This window comes from Pristis pectinata, chromosome 8, assembly GCF_009764475.1.
Source record: "Pristis pectinata isolate sPriPec2 chromosome 8, sPriPec2.1.pri, whole genome shotgun sequence".
Classification (NCBI taxonomy): Eukaryota; Metazoa; Chordata; class Chondrichthyes; order Rhinopristiformes; family Pristidae; genus Pristis; species Pristis pectinata.
Window position 1 is genome coordinate 100,623,758 of NC_067412.1, and position 17,646 is coordinate 100,641,403.

Below are 17,646 nucleotides of genomic sequence, written 5' to 3' on the forward strand. Positions count from 1 at the left end.
GGCAACTAACCAACAGACCTGCAGGTCTTTAGGATAAGGGAGGAGACTGGTGCACCTGGAGGAAACCCACATAACTGCCCTACCCTCGTCAATCATCTCCATCACTTCAAAAAACTCAATCATATTTCTGAAATAGGATCTGCCCCCTCCCCACACAAAGACACGTCGACTTTCCCTGACAGGTCCATGCTTGTCACGCACTCACAAACTCCACACAGACAGCACCGGAGGTCAAGATTGAACCCAGGTCTCTGGCACTGTGAGGCAGCTGCTCTACTACATTGTGTCGCATCTACTTACACTGCTGCATCAGTTACAAAATGTTTCTGGCTTTTTATCACCCAGTTATCTCTTCACACATTCCAGATTAACCCAGGACCTCCCCACTGTACCAATACTATAGTCCTTCAGTCAATCAAGTTGAAATCAAGTACTTTTCTCTCAGAGCAGTATCGCAAGAATGTGCTCACATGCACTCACCTGTGATGAACGGAAACTGTTCCTAACATGAGACCTACGGTAAAAATGTGCTCTTGCCAAGAATAAACCAAATCAAATGTAAACTGCAAATGGAGCAAAAAAAAACTGCAGCTGCTGAAAACATGAAACAGATCTGGAGAATGCTAGAAGCAATCAACAGGTCAGGCAGCATCAATAGAAAGAGGAACAGAGTCAATGTTTGGGTCAAGGACCCTTCATCAGAACTGGAAAAGTGAAGAGACAAGCCTAATTTGCAGAGAGGGGAGGGAGTGGCGATAGATCTAGATTTGAATAGTTTTGTCGTGATTTATTGTTACACAGAACATTCAACATTGTAAAAGTGGGCCCAAATTGGTTCATAGGACATTCAGCCATTGAAAGAAAAGGGACAAAAAGTTTGAATTAAAAAAAGGGTTTTAAGAAGTTTCTGAAAGTAGGAAAGATGTCAGAGCTTTAAGGAGAAATTCTGAAGGCATGGTGGAGTGGAATATATTTGAGAGGTCAGAATTAGAAGGATGTCTCTTCCTCCATATCTTTGAAAATTACTCTCTCTCAGCTATCTGCATGCTTAGAGGGAATTCCAAACTGGAGGAAGCATGGTGGGTGAAGGAAGCAGGGGATACACGAGAAGCCAGAATCAGGATGCATGCCGCATGGCTGTTAGAGGTTACAGAAATAGGGAAGGGCAAAACTACAGAGGGACACAAATATATTGACGAAAGACAAAAGAACCGAAGTCAATCGCAGAGATTCAAATTCAAAAGGAAGTTCATCTCAGATGCAGTGTCTGGTCAATAGTGCTGATTCACCCAATTCGTAACAGGGATTAAAGAGTTAAATCACAGAGTATTTCTCGTCTTATTCCTTTGAGTTTAGAAGCTTGAGCACTGATCAAATTGAAGCATTTTAAATGATACAGAGATTCAGCAATGCTGATATTGAAGACCTATTGCATCTGGGGTGAGAAAGCAGAACAAGAGATAATCCTTGAGTGCATTCAAAGAACACTTTAAAATACAGGGAAGTATTCTGCAGGTTCATCATGGTTCTTATTTGTGTGTGAAAAATTCCACAGATAACCTAAAAGGGCTCAGGGACTATTCTACTGAACAGTACTGCTCACTGGAATAACAAGCCGATGCTGTCAGTCTGTTAACACAAGCCGCCAGCAGGAAAGGTGTTGAACGTGAGTAGACGTTCAGGTTCTCAAACCCCTTCCATCAGTCAAGCACATTGTGCTTAATATCCATCTTAGCTATATTTACTAATTTTCATTTTAAAGTCCAACCAATGAAAATTTAACAACCCTTTTTCTTAAATTTTCAAAGTGATGCCCTGCCTCAGGGAGTCCATGTGATTTAAATTTCTGACGTGCTGGTTCTAACTGCACATCACCGCCTGAAAAAGGCCGACGCAATGAAAGTAGTTAGACTGGAGCAAGAGAACATTAAATACTAAACACTGCATTTTACAAACGGTCCTTTAAATTCCATTTAATTTTCAATAATCTTCCTGATGTTTTTCTTCCTCACTGCGGATATTTGCAATAGAGCTATCGGATCACCCGGGGAGGGTCAATTAATTGTTCAGTTTTGTGCTTCAAATAACTTTAATCGGTAACATCCAGAAGACGTGCCATGAGGGACAGAACAGGAAATTAGCCAGTATTTAATAAAAGTAGAGACACCAACTGATCAACAGCCATTACAAATAAATCCAGGCAAGGTAGACAGCAGGGAAATAACGCTGAAACAAAAATACTCTGTGATCGTGACTTGCCCAAGTGAGATCCTCACTAAGCTACTGGCTGGGATGAAACCCTGCACATGGTCTAGAAGATTAAGCTTCCTTCAACTGCTCACCATCCAGATGTGGGCTCATTTCCCCTTGCTATTGGACAGTCATGCTCTGAAATTTTTATTTTAAAGGCAACATTGACAGGATGCGCTGTTGATGAAAATCAAAGAAAAACTACAAATGCTGGAAATCTGAAATCAAAACGGAACAGTCTGGAAACAGAGTTAATGTTTCAGATCACAAGCCCTGTGTCAGAACTGGGAGAGAGGATGCTCTGTTGTTCAAGCTGCCATCTACTACATGAAACAGTTCAGCCATCGTAGACCTGCTAAAGGCCTTCCCTCAGTGGACCCACAAAATCCTAGAAAGTTTACAAAACCAGAAGATGGGCAGCCCACTGTGTATGTGTTGCTTAATAAAGGGTTACCCAGATTCATACCACCTTCTAATTGCCTGAGGTCACTGTTCCTCAAGCGTACACCCACGGCTCTTCAGAATGCATCCGTGTGATTGGGGATTCTATTTCTCCCACACTTTCAGGCAGCAAGTTCCAGACTTCTGGATGAAAAAAAATCCTTGAATCCTCTTTAATCCTTATACCAATTACGTTAAGTCTGTACCATCCAGCTTTTGACCTCTCTAACAGAAAGATATCCTTCCTATTTACTCTTTTCAGACCCCTCATAACTTTATATGCCTCAACTAAATTACCACTCAGCCACCCCCGTTCTGAGGGAATTGACCACAGCCCATCCAATCTTTCCTCATTACTACAATTCTCAGTTCCAGCAACATCCTCGTAAATCTCCTCTGCAGCCACTGCAATGCAATCACATTTTTCCTGTAATGTGGCAACCAGAATGGTAGGCAGTTCTACTCTAAGCCCCATCCCCTTCTCGTCTTGTACTATGTGCCTTGGCCAATAAAGCACTCCATGTAGGTTTTTATTCAGCTTAATAACCTGCCTTGCAGTGCTTCACCAAGGATGTGGATGGGCATTCTGAGGTGCCTCTGTTTCTCTATGTCACTCAATATCCTCCCATTCACTGTTGTTAGGTCTTGCTGCATCTGTCCAATTCCATTACCTCACATTTATTAAATTCTAGTTACTACTTTTCTACCCAACTCCCCGCACCCCCTAGAGCTTCTACAGTCTAAAGCCTTCTTACTCACAGTCACCCACTGGGCCAATTTGTGTGTCACCTGCTAACATCTTTAACTAGGCCCCTACAATTTAAGCCTACTTTTTTTAAACAAGTGTATGTCACTAAAAGACGTGTCCCTGGAGGGTGGAAGGAATCCCACCATGATTTGCAATTTACTTGCACTTCCTCCAAATTAACATACTGCATTCAGTGTTCCCCACGTTGTCTCCCTGATATCAGAGAAACCAAATACAGACTGGGGGACCGTTTTGCAGAGCACCTGTAGGGGCGATCCTAACCTTCCTGCTGCCTCCCACCTTACTTCTCCATCCCATTCACCTTCTGACCCATCAATCTGTGGCCTCCTGTTACAATGAGGACCGATGCAAGCTTGAGTAACGGCACCTCATCTTCTCTCTGGGCATGTTGTAACCTCCTGGATTCAATATTGAACTCTACAACTTCAGGTAACTTGATTTCTCTGTCTGCATCAGTTGTCCATTGGCTCAGTCTGTTTGTACCTTTTCCTTTTTCCCCTCTGGGAGTGGAGGACTTGCCCAGCCTGACCTGCCTGGCATGTCCTCCTGCTCTACATTTAATTCTTTTGCTATGTTCTTTTGTCTATGCTCTCACTCTAACTGCTGCCATTAACTCTCTGACCAGATAACCTTGTTTACTGCTTATCACCATCGTCACCCTGGTTTTACGCCATCAGAGACACCACCCTCCCTCAATGTTCCAGCAGCTTAATGAGCTTCCTTTCTTTCTTTTCCAGTCCTGAAATGATAACTCTGTTTCTGTTCCCACAAACATGGCCTAATCTGCTGAGTATTTCCAGCATTTTCTGTTTTTATCTTTGACAAAGAGAGTGGCTTTTGACAGCATCTTAAATCATGGGGGTTCTGGGAGGAAATTCCAGAGTCTGGGTTGTTCCTATCTGAGTGCACAGTGCACTGATGGTCGAGCAATTAAATTCAGTCTTACACGTGACGTTAGGATTGGAAGAGGGCAGAGGTCTCTGAGGCTTGTGGGGCCAGAGAGGTTGATAGAGAGGGGTGAGACCAAGGAAAAATTTCAAAACTAGAGGTAGGATTTTAAAATTGACACTTTTTCCCAATCATTTTAGATCAGCAAGCATGTATGATGGGCAGAAGGCAGGATTCATGATAAGAGCAACAATTTTGGATAAGCATAAGTACGGTTGCAGAAGGGAAGTCATTGAGGGAATATAAAATGTTAGTGATGGAAGTTACCAGTGCCATTCTAAACTCTGTACCCTGACCCAGTACCTGCTATCAATACAGCAAAGGCACAGCAGAGGTATGCAAACTGCACTGTCACCAACTAATTGAGCTCAAGCAAACAGGTAATTATCGCTATCAGTATGGGGCGGCACGGTAGCGTAGCGGTTAGCACGACACTATTACAGCGCCAGCGATCGGTGTTCGATTTCCGTCGCTGTAAGGAGTTTGTACGTTCTCCCATGTCTGCGTGGGTTTCAGCCAGGTGCTCCGGTTTCCTCCCACATTCTAAAGACGTACAGGTAGGTTAATTTGGGGTTTAAAATGGGTGGCGCGGACTCGTTGGGCCGGAAGGGCCTGTTGCCACACTGTGAATAAAATTTTTTAAAAATTTGAAAAAAAATAAACAATCCTTAAACTTAGAGCACAGAAGGCAGCAGGAACTTAAGAGCGCTAGCTGAATAAATTTATCCCACCACCAACTTTCTTCAATATTTTAGGACTACGGGGGAGGTGGATGATTTAAAATCTTTAATTTTCTTTTAAATTCGTTTATGGGTTGCCACTGGAAAGACATTGAAATTTACTTTTTAAATAAGATGATTGTAACCATTCTCAAGGGCAATCAGAGATGGATGATTGCCCTTGAGAATGGTTACAATGATCTTAATAATATTAAGATTAATAATAACTTGAAAAGGCAGCGATTAATCAGAGGCAGCCAGTGTGGCTTTGCAAAGGGCAGATCCTGCCTGACTGATCTGATTGGATTTTTTGAGGAGGTAACAAAGTTTAATAGTGAGGGCAGGGCTGCAGATGTGGTTTACGTGGACTTCAGGAAGGCCTTCAACAAGATCCTATATGTTATAAGACTATTGAACAGTTCCCTAGTACAATAAGATGGACTCCTGACCTCACAATCTACCTCATTATGACCTTGCACCTTATTGTCTGCCTGCACTGCACTTTCTCTGTAACTGTAACACTTTATTCTGCATTCTGTTATTGTTTTCCCTTGTACTACCTCAATGCTCTGTTGTAAGTGAAATGATCTGTATGAACGGTATGCAAGACAAGATTTTCACTGTACCTCGGTAAATGTGATAATAATAAACCAATTCCAACTTTGATTCAAAAGGTTAGAGCCCATGGAATCCAGGCCCAGTTGGTAAGTTGGATCCAAAACTGGCATGGCAATAGGAGACAGAGGGTAAAAGTAGAGGGTTGTTTTTGTAATTGGATGCCCATGACTACTGTGTTTGAGAGGAATGTGTGGTGAGGGCAACATCAATGTGTTGGTGAATGGGGCTGAGAAATGGAGGTTGAAGTTTAACCCCCGATAGATGGCAAGTGATCCATCGTGGGAGGACTAATGAGGATAGGACATAAACTATGAATGGTCAGGTTCTAGGGAGATGAGGAACAGAGGGATCTTGGTGCCCAAATCCAAAGACCCTTGAAGATGCATATGCAACACTGGTCTTCATTAGTCAGGTTATGCTCCATCTTTAAAAAACCTTGGTGAGATGTCAGCTGGAGTACGGTGTGCAGTTCTAGCCACCATGCTGTAGGATGGACGTGATATCACTGGAGAGGGTGCACAGCAGATTCACCAGGAGGTTGCCTGGGATGGATCGTTTAAGTTATGAGGAAAGACTGGAAAGGCTAGGTCTGTTTTCCCTGGAGCAGAGCAGGTTAAGACGGGACATGATTAAAATACATAAAATTATAAGGGGTTTAGATAGGGCAGACCGCAAGAAACTTCGAACACAAGAGACTGCAGACGCTGGAATCTGGAGCAACATACAAGATGCTGAAGGAACTCAGCGGCTCAAGCAGCATCTATGGAGGGAAATGGACAGTCGACGTTCGGGTATTGACTGTCCACTTTCCTCCAGTGGTGCTGCTTGACTCGCTGAGTTCCTTCAGCATCTCATGTATTGCAAGAAACTGTTCCCCAGATTAAAGGTAGATAAAACACAGATTTAGGGCAAGGGGGTAGAGGGGAATCAGAGGAAGACTTCCCCACCCAGAGATAGGCAAATACCTGGAATGCACTTCCAGAGAGAGCAGTTGATGCTGGGTCACTGACAGCATGTAAGGTCTACTACAGCACCTGAATCGCCTCGGTGTGAAAGCTACAGGGCAAGTACCGGAAGATGGGTTTAACAAGATGGGTGCCCATCGGTCAGCACGGACGTGGTGGGCCGAATGACCTGCTTCCATGCTGTATGACTACAAATTCTTATTTCTGACCTCTTCATCTTGAATGAATATAAAGCAGCATGATTTCAGTCTGATTATGTGGCTCCTCTCAAAACCTCAAGACATGCCATCTTACAGACAATTAAATAATTTCATAGTGCAGTCACTATTGCATTTAGTGATCTAATTCAGGTGTTCACAATAATTAAAAAAATTCTGTGGGATTCTTAAACTTCCTGCCTGGATCCAAGAACAATGGTTCATTGGCATTCAAGACTCATCTTATATTCAGCTTTGACATGGTTTTTCACTCGTTCTTGATTATCTGCTGTGTCTTTAAAAACTTCAATGTCTTAATTACTGCAGGGCACAAACTGCCATGCCTTAAGAAAACAGCAGTGGGAGTGGACAGGGTAAATAGAATTACTCCCTACTGTACTACTAGATTGCTTGCAGGTTGGAAACAATCCAGCACAGACTGGAAACAGATTCAGGAAGCATTATTTCACTACTGATGATAAAGGAGACATACCGTGTCTAAGTTTTGCACCTAAGCTTTCACACCAAGAAAATTCTGGTACCAGCATGATGCATATGTATTCCCACAGTCTGACCTATTGAATTACCAGTCAGAGAAGATGTCAAGCAGCACATAAGTAGCAGAAATCTGGAAGACATCTCAAAAATCTGCAGGTTGGAAGGTCAACTGAAAATTTTGGGTTGAGTGAAGATAGATTTTTGTTGGACATACACAAGACTCACTGAACTTGGGCATGGAGTGAGAGACACACTGATCAGCCGTTTAATTGTACGGCAGACAAATTTGAGGGTGTTCCTGTGTTCTCTCTACCTCAGCTAATGTAGTTACTTTGAAAATATAATTCCTATAACTTTCAAGTCATTCTCAGTGAGAAAGTCTTTGGTCTATCGGATTATTGTAGATTATTCAACACAAATCAAGGAAGGACAATAAGCTCTTACCAAGGTCCCCTTGATGACCATGTGTACTGATTAGCTGGCAACTTCTCCCGCATGGAGTATCCTGCGACCATCATATCTGGACTGACATATGCACCAACACCTAATAACGCAACAAGTTAGTCACCATCACTTGCAATAATCTTAACACTGTAGAAAGAGAGGACTGACAGTCTAGACAAAGTTGAATGTACATTTTGATCTAAAAATTTACCTGTCTGTTCAAATCTTACCAGCTCTCTAATTTCATCTTGCCCTAACCCTTGGAGATCAGTGCTCCTTCTGTTTCTGGAGACCTGATCACTCCCAATTTTATTTGCCAAACTATTGGGGCCATGCCTTCAGATGCCCAAGTCCTAAGTTTTGAAATATCCTCCTTAACATTCTACTTCTTTTATATTCTTTTGTCCCTTAACAAAACTCTTTAACGAAATGTTTTGGCACTTTCCCTAACATTGTTTGGTTTGGAGTCAAACTTTGACAATGTTCCTTTGAAGCAGCTCAATTCCTTTTACTGCACTAAAGGTACTACACAAATTAAAATTGTTGTTATGAACAAACAATAAATCAAGAATGATTTGATCTCCCAAAAGAGCTCATACCTCTGAGGAATCGCATGTAACATCCTACTCTGATCCTATAGCCCTGGGTCAATTGTCATTCGATTGTACAGCTGAAACAGGCCATGGTCCCATGTTTAAAAACTAACAGGCCAGCAACTGTGGCTAGTGAGGCTTCCTGGTAGAGGTGTTAAGTCCTTGGATGTGTTAGAGGTACTTTCAGTGCAAATTGTATCTGTCTAGTTTTGTAAAAAAGAAAACAAAATTTCAACTTTTGTTGGTGGGAGGAATATACTACATTTCATTTTCACTGATTCCAGGTCTCAAGTCAACAAGTTGCTCGTGACTGAACCCAATGCAGTACCAAATGGTGACCCAGTGATGAATACAAGGTGAAGCAATGTCCTTTATTGGGTTTGAGGCAACACAGTGGCACAGCATTAAGTGCTGCTGCTTGGGGCTCGGGCTTGATCCTAACCACCCGTGCTGAGTGTGTAGACTTTGCATGCTCTCTCCACGATTGTATGGGTTTCCCCCCACGTCCAATAGACATAATGATAGATTAACCAGCTACTGTAAATGAACCCTTAGACTAGGCTAATGGCAAAAAGAATCAAAGAGGAGACAAATGGGCATATGTGAGGGAAAATGTGGCGTACAGGGAAATAAGGAGAGAGGGAAAGGGACTGATGGAATTGCTCTACTTAGAGGTGACGTAAGACATGAAGAGAAAGCAGCTTTAGATGAATGAATTTTCATCAGAACTGGACTTGAGCTAAAACGTTAACATTGTTTCTCTCCCCACAGATGTTGCCTGACCTGCTGTGCATTTCCAGCCTTCTGTGTTTTCATTTTAGACTTTCATTTCAGCATCTGCAGTATTTTTACATAGAACACTACAGCACAGAAAACAGGGCATTCGGCCCTTCTAGTCTGTGCCAAAACATTATTCCGCTAGTCCCATTTACCTGCACCCAGTCCATAACCCTCCAGACCTCTCCCGTCCATGTAGCTATCCAATTTATTCTTAAAACTCAAGAGTTAGCCTGCACTTACCACATCAGATGGCAACCCATTCCACACTCCCACCACTCTCTGTGAAGAAGTTCCCCCTAATGTTCCCCCTAAGCCTTTTCCCTTTCACCCTAAAGCCATGTCCTCTCGTACTTATCTCTCCTAATCTAGGTGGAAAGAGCCTACTCACATTAACTCTGTCTATACCCCTCAATCTTGTAAACCTCCATCAAATCTCCCCTCATTCTTCTGCACTCCAAGGAATAAAGTCCTAACCTGTTCAATCTTTCCCTGTAACTCAACTCCTGAAGACCCAGCAACACTCTAGTAAATCTCCTCTGCACTCTTTCAATCTTACAAATATCCTTCCTATAGTTAGGTGAACACAACTGCACACAATATTCCAAATTTGGCCTCACCAACGTCTTATACAACCTCACCATAACATCCCAACTCCTATACTCAATACTTTGATTTATGAATGCCAGGATGCCAAAAGCCTTCTTTACAACCCTGTCTACCTGTGACGCCATTTTCAGGGAATTATGTATCTGAACTCCCAGATCCCTTTGTTCCTCTGCATTCCTCAGTGCCCTACCATTTACTGTGTATGTCCTACCTTGATTTGTCCTTCCAAAATGCAACACCTCACACTTGTCTGCATTAAATTCCAACTGCCATTTTCTGGCCCATTTTTCCAGTTGGTCCAGATCCCTCTGCAAGCTTTAAAAGCCTTCCTCACTGTCCACTACGCCTTCAATCTTAGTATTATCAGCAAACTTGCTGATCCAATTTACCACATTATCATCTAGATCATTGATATGGACAACAAACAACAATGGCCCCAGCGCAGATCCCTGAGGTACACCACTAGTCACAGGCCTCCAGTCTGACAAACAATCATCCACTACCACTGTCTTTTCCCACACAGGCAATTTCGAATCCAGTTTACAACCTCTCCATGGATACCTAGTGTCTGAACCTTCTGAACTAACCTCCCATGTGGGACCTTGTCAAAGGCCTTACTAAAGTCCATGTAGATAACATCGACAACCTTCCCTTCATCTACTTTCTTGGTAACCTCCTCGAAAAACACTACAAGATTCATTAAACACGATCTACCACGCACAAAGCCATGCTAACTATCCTTAATCAGCCCTTGGCTATCCAAATACTTGTATATCCGATCTCTCAGAACACCTTCCAATAATTTACCCACTACTGATGTCAGGCTCACTGGCCTGTAATTACCTGGTTTACTTTTAGATCCTTTTTTAAACAACAGAATAACATCAGCTACCCTCCAGTCCTCTGGTACCGCACCCATGGCTAAGGACATTTTAAATATATCTGCCAGGGCCCCTGCAATTTCTACACTAGTCGCTCTCAAGGTCCGAGGAAATACCTTACCAGGCCCGGGGGATTTATCTACCTTTATTCACTGTAAGGCAGCAAGCACCTCCTCCTCTTTAATCTCTATATGTTCCATGACACTTTTGCTTGTTTCCCTTCCTTCCATATCCACTATGCCAGTTTCCTGAGTAAATACTGATACAAAAAAACTATTTAAGATCTCCCCCTTCCTGAGGCTCCACACATAGACGACCACTCTGATCTTCTAGGGGACCAATTTTGTCCCTTACTATCCTTTTACTCTTAATATACTTGTAGAAACCCTTCGGGTTTACCTTCACATTATCTGCCAAAGCAGCCTCATGTCTTCTTTTTGCCTTCCTGATTTCCTTTTTTAGTATTTTCTTACTTTTTCTATACTCTTCAAGTACCTTATTTGTTCCTAGTTGCCTATACCTGCTATACACCTCTCTCTTTTACTTAACCAGATCGCCAATATCCCTTGAAAACCAAGGTTCCCTATGCTTGTTAACTTTGCCTTTAATCCTGGCAGGAACATGCAAACTCTGCACTCTCAAAATTTCGCCTTTGAAGGCCTTCCACTTACTGAGCACATCCTTGCCAGAAAACAACTTATCCCAATCCACTCTTGCTAGATCCTTTCTCATTTCCACAAAATTGGCCTTTCTCCAATTTAGAACCTCAACCCGAGGACCAGACCTGTCCTTATCCATAATTAACTTGAAACTAATGACATTATGGTCACTGGACCCAAAATGCTCACCTACACATACTTTTGTCACCTGACCTGTCTGTTTCCCTAATAGGAGATCAAGTATTGCATTTTCTCTCATTGGTACCTCTATATATTGACTTAGAAAACTTTCCTGAACACATTTGAAAAATTCCAAGCCATCCAGCCCTTTCACAGTGTGGGAGTCCTAATCAATATGTGGAAGGTTAAAAGCCCCTACTATTACAACTTTCTGTTTCTTACATTGGTCTGCTATCTCCCTACAGATTTGTTCCTCCAATTCTCTCTGACTATTGGGAGGTCTATAATACAACCCTATTAGTGTTGCCACACCTTTCCTGTTCCTCAGCTCCACCCATATGGCCTCTGTAGACGAGCCCTCCGGGCTGTCCTGTCTGAATGACTTGAATTTGGAATATATTTCTAATATAGGGATAAGTCCCAAGCTACTTCACACAAGCTTTAATTAGACAAAACTTGACACTGGACCAACAAGGCCAGTGACCCGGGTTCAATTCCGGCCACTGTCTGTAAGGAGTTTGTACGTTCTCCCAGTGTCTGCATGGGTTTCCTCCGGGTGCTCTGGTTTCCTCCCACATTCCAAAGACATACGGGTTAGGAAGTTGTGGGCATGCTATGTTGGCGCAGGAAGCATGGCGACACTTGCGGGCTGCCCCAGAGCACTCTATGCAAAAGATGCATTTCACTATGTGTTTTGATGTACATGTGACTAATAAAGAAATCTTATAAATAAAAGGGGGATATTACAACGGGAAACCAAATGTTTTGCAAACGAGGGAGATTTTACAGGGCATCTTGAGGATAGACAGAAGGACAACAGAGAAATTAAGGAAGGGAATTCCAATGTTTGGGGCCTAGCCAACAATTGAAGGAGAGGTCCCCTAGTGGCAGGTTGGTGATTATCAACGAGGTAAAGGAGACAATGGATTAGAAAATTGTAGTTCTCGAAAGATTGCAGGTATTTTGCAGTTTACAGAGAAAGGGAGAGGAGTGAGGGTCATGCAAGGATTTGAACACAAATCCCTCCATGCACTGAGAAGGGAATTCGTAGTTGCATGAACTAATGCACAGAAGCACATACAAGATGGAAATTAACAACAGGAACAACACTTTAAAAAGTTGTGCGCCCCTAAGCACATCAACCCAAACTAGGAAAGCAATGATGCAAGTTATTACTTCAGTGAGAGCACGTGATTATCATCAGTTTAGCGAGTTCTAGTCTCACACTTACCAATGATACATGTGCAAGTACCTCCTGGAGCACCAAGTGTGGAGAGACAGGGCCCATTATTGCCAGCACTGGACACAAAGATAACATTGTGCTTCAAAACTGCTTCTTCAATCACCTTGCATATCCTCCTGGATGAAAGATCAGAATGTCAGCGTCGTCAACACAACCATGCCGGCACTTCAGAAAATCATTCCAATTAATCCCGCTTCCATCCCCCGCTCAGTACCCACAACTTCTGATGTAACAATCCAATTTCCTATTGAAAGCTACTGCTGAAATGACGTCCTTCAGGCAGTACAATTCAGATCGCAATTCACTGTGTGAAAAATCCTCACCTCCCCTTCAAAGGACCACTTAGAGAAACTAATAAATCTAGCAAGTGCCTGAACTATAACCAGCTAGCAAACTTGGCCATACCATAAAAAGGTAATCAGTGGAGGGCTTCTTAGAATCATAGAGAGATACAACATACGGAAATCTTGGTCGGCATGGACCAGTTGGCCCAAAGGGTCCATTTCCTTGATGTATGACATCATACACGGTAACAAGAAACAGGCCATTCGGTCCATCAAGTCCACTCTGGCCATCAACCACCATTTACACTAATCCTACATTCACCCAAATTTTTATTCTCCTCACACTCCCATCAACTCCCCCCAGATTCTACCACTCACCTACACTAGGGACAACTTACAGTGACCAATTAACCTACCTACACACACATGATGGAGGAAAGTGGAGTAGTAGATAGTGAAGAATGTTATGAAAGGATACAGAGGGAGGCAGATCAGTTGAAAAGTTGGGCTGAGTGACGGCAGATGGAATTTAATCCAGACAAGCGTGAGGTAATGTATTTTGGGATATCAAATACCAACAGGACATATACAGTAAGTGGCAGTGTTGATGTTCTGAGGGACCTTGCAGTGCAAGTTCATAGCTCCCTGAAAATGGCAACACAGGTGGATCAGGTATTGAAGGCACTCAGCACGCTTGCCTTCATGGCTCAGCAGCACTGAGTATACGAGCAAGGAGGTTGTGTGGCAGCTCTACAAACATCGGTGAGGACACAGTTGGATATGGTGTACAGTTCTGGTTGCCACACCACAGGATGTAGTAGCAGTAGAAAGTGTGCAGAAGAGATTCACCAGGATGTTGCCTGAAATGGACGGCTTTACTTATAAGGAGAGATTGGAGAGGCTGGGTTTATTCTCACTGTAACGTAGCAGGCCGAGGGGTAACCTTATAGAGTTTTATAAAATTATGAGGGACATAGATAAAGTAGATAGTCACAGTGTTTTACTAGGATGGGGGAGTATAAAACTAGAGGGCATTGGTTTAAGGTGGGAAGGGAGAAATTTAAAGGAGATCTGAGGGGCAAGTTGTTCACATAGAGGGTGGTGCGTATGCGGAACGAGCTACCAGAGGTGGTAGTGGAGGCAGGTACAATTACAATGTTCAAAAGACATTTGGACAGGTACTTGGATAGGAAAGGATAGAGGGATATGGGCCTAATGCAGGCAAATGGGATTAGTATAGACAGGCATTATGGTCAGCATGGATGAGTTGGGCCAAAGGCCTGTCTCTGTGACGTACAACTCTAGGATTCTATGTATGACACTCAGGGGTAACCCACACATCACAAGGAGAACGTGAAAACTCCACACTGACAGCAACCAAGCTTAGGACTGAACCAGGGTCTCTGGCACTGAGGCAGCAGTTCTGTCAGCAGTGCCTCCATGCTGCGCTGAGTCTGTCGACACCACTAAATTCCCTGACAAGATTTGATCAGGTCTAGATGGAGCTCAAATTGTGCTGTCAATGGAATCGTAGGTTTTTAAACAGCACAGGATGGTGCCATATGATAGTGGAGTTCACGCCGTCTTCTAATAAAGCAATCCCATCAGTTCCATTCCTCCTCTTTCCCCATAACCCACAATTACTTTCGCTCAAGTGCCTACCCAGTTCTTATAGAGAGCACTGAGTCATTCTGTGTCCACCACCTTTGCAGCAGTGAATTCAAGTCTATAAACTGCTGGAAGAAAATAGCTTTTCCTTGTTCAGTAAGACAGCTCACGTAGATTCCCCCAATCAATAAGATCAGATGCCAATTCTGGACAAATACTTCACCTTAACAGCAGCGGAAAATATTGGCAGGATGAGTTCATAAAAAAAATGTCACCGTTGATTACAAAATGCCTTACATACTGGCAGATGATAGCCAACAGAGAACTAAAAACCATGTTCTCTGAGTAGTGCTTTCTTTTAAAAACATGTTTAGTTTATTGAGACGTTGCTTGGTTTATCAAGAGGCTGCTGTTAACTTCACGGAGCTGACCAATACGAGCAAACTTTTGTAAAATTATAGGGGAAAGTATCTCAATTACTTCCCCTGGCAGCTCATTCCATACAACCACTGCCCTCTGTGGGGAAAAACTTGCCCCTCATACCTCCTTTAAATTTCTCCCTTCCCACCTTAAACCTATGCAGACTCCCCCACCCTAGTAAAAGCACTATGGCTATCCATCCCATCTGTGCCCCTCATAATTTTATAAACCTTTACAAGAACATCCTTCAGCCTCCTACTTTCCAGTGAGAACAAACCCAGCCAATCCAATCTCTCCCTCTAAGCAACAATTTATTGAAGCAACACACAAGGTGCTGAAGGAACTCAACAGGTCAGGCAGCATCTATGGAGGGAAATGGACAGTCGACGTTTCGGGTCATCAGGACCTCTACCTGACTCGACGCAGTCTGGATGAAGGGTCTCAACCTGAAACATCGACTGTCCATTTCCCTCCAATGGATGCTGCCTGACCCGTTGAGTTCCTCTAGCATTTTGTGTGTTGCTCCAGATTTCCAGCATCTGCAGTCTCTCAATTTATTGAAGATGTGCATGTGTCACACTTAGATTTTCAGAAGGTATTTGATAAGGTGCTGCATCAAAGGTTATTGAAGAAAAGCTTGTGGTGCAGGATGCAACATATTGGTGTGGATGGAAGACCGCTTGGCTAACTCACAACAGACAGCAGGAACAAATGGATCTTTTATTGGCTGGCAAGATGCAGGAAATGAATTTGTGCTGGGTCCTCAACTTTTTATACTTTATATAAAAGACGTGATGAAGATATCAAAAGGTATGGTTGTTAAATACGCTTATGATGCAGACAGTTAAAAAAGTGTGAAGAGGATGCAAGGAAGATAGATTAAGTGAGGGAGCAAAGATCCAGCAAATGGAATATAATATGGGAAAATGTGAAATTATCCATTTTGGCGGGAAGAATAAAGAAAAAATATCTAAATGGTGAGAGACTGCAGAGGGATCCGTGTGTTCTAATGCATGATTTGCAAAAGGCTACTATACAAGTACACCAAGTAATTAGTGAAGGTAACAGAATGTCATTCTCTGTTGCCAGAGGGGAATTAAATATAAAATAGGGACTTTATGCTTCACATTATGCATCAACAGTGCTGAGGTAGAGAGGGTTGAGAGCTTCAAGTTCCTGGGAGTGAACATCACCAACAGCTTGTCCTGGTCAAATCACGTAGATGCCACGGCCAAGAAAGCTCACCAGTGCCTCTACTTCCTCAGGAGGCTAAAGAAATTCAGTATGTCCCCCTTGACACTCACCAACTTTTACCAATGCACCATAGAAAGCATCCTATCTGGATGCATCACGGCTTGGGACGGCAACTGCTCCGCCCAGGACCGCAAGAAACTGCAGAGTTGTGGACACAGCCCAGCGCCTCACAGAAACCAGCCTCCCCTCGGACTCTGTCTTTACCTCTCGCTGCCTTGGTAAAGCAGCCAACATAATCAAAGACCCCACCCACCCGGGTCAGTCTCTCTTCTCTCCTCTTCCATCGGGTAGCAGGTACAGGAGCTTGAGGGCATGTACCACCAGACTTAAGGACAGCTTCTACCCCACTGTGATAAGACTATTGAACGGTTCCCTTATACAATGAGATGGACTATGACCTCACGATCCATCTTGTTACCACCTTGCACCTTATTGCACTGCACTTTCTCTGTAGCTGTGACACTTTATTCTGTACTGTTATTGTTTTTACCTGTACTACCTCAATGCACTCTGTACTAACTCAATGTAACTGCACTGTGTAATGAATTGACCTGTACGATCTGTATGCAAGACAAGTTTTTCCACTGTACCTCGGTACAAGTGACAATAATAAACCAATACATTGGTGTGACTATATTGGTGTATACTGTATTGGTTATTTAAGGAGGGATGCTAATGCACCGGAAGCAGTTAGGGCATGTTTGAAAGGAACTGCAATTGTCATATGAGATTTTAACCTGCATATTGATTGGATAAAGCAAACTGGCAAGGAAGAATTTTCGAGTGCATCAGGGATCGTGTTATGGAATCTACCCGGGAACAGGCTATTTCAGACTTAGTCTTGAGTAACATGGAAGGATTAATAAGAGAGGAGGTTAAAGATCCCCTAGGAGGTAGTGACCACAATATGATAGAATTCTAGCTGCAGTTGAAAGTGAACAGCACAGGACAAAAACTATAGTTTTCCAACTTAAATAATGGCAATTGTAATGGTATGAAGGGGGAGTTGTCTAAGGTGGACGGGAAAGTAAACTAAATGACAGGTCAGTAGATGAACAGAGGCAGACATTCAAACAGTTAGCCCATAACGCTCAGCAGTTTATCCCAATCAGGAATCCAATGAGAAAGAGGCACAGCCTTTGGCTTAACAAAGGAAGTCAAGGATATTGTTAAATTGAAAGGTAGGGCATATAAAATGACAAGGATTATTGGTAGGTCAGAGGACTGGGAAGATTTTAAGCATCTAACAGTGAACTAATCTCATAAGGGAGAAAACTTGCAGGTAATAT

At 42.9% G+C, this 17,646-nt stretch overlaps 1 protein-coding gene across 1 annotated transcript in view; it reads right to left on the reverse strand.

Moving 5' to 3' along the window:
• LOC127573827 (tripeptidyl-peptidase 2-like) overlaps positions 1-17,646 on the reverse strand; it is a 78,238-nt gene that overhangs the window by 58,686 nt on the left and 1,906 nt on the right. The window contains 2 exon segments of the mRNA XM_052022336.1: positions 7,850-7,949; positions 12,780-12,907. Coding sequence (XP_051878296.1) covers positions 7,850-7,949; positions 12,780-12,907 — 228 coding nt within the window.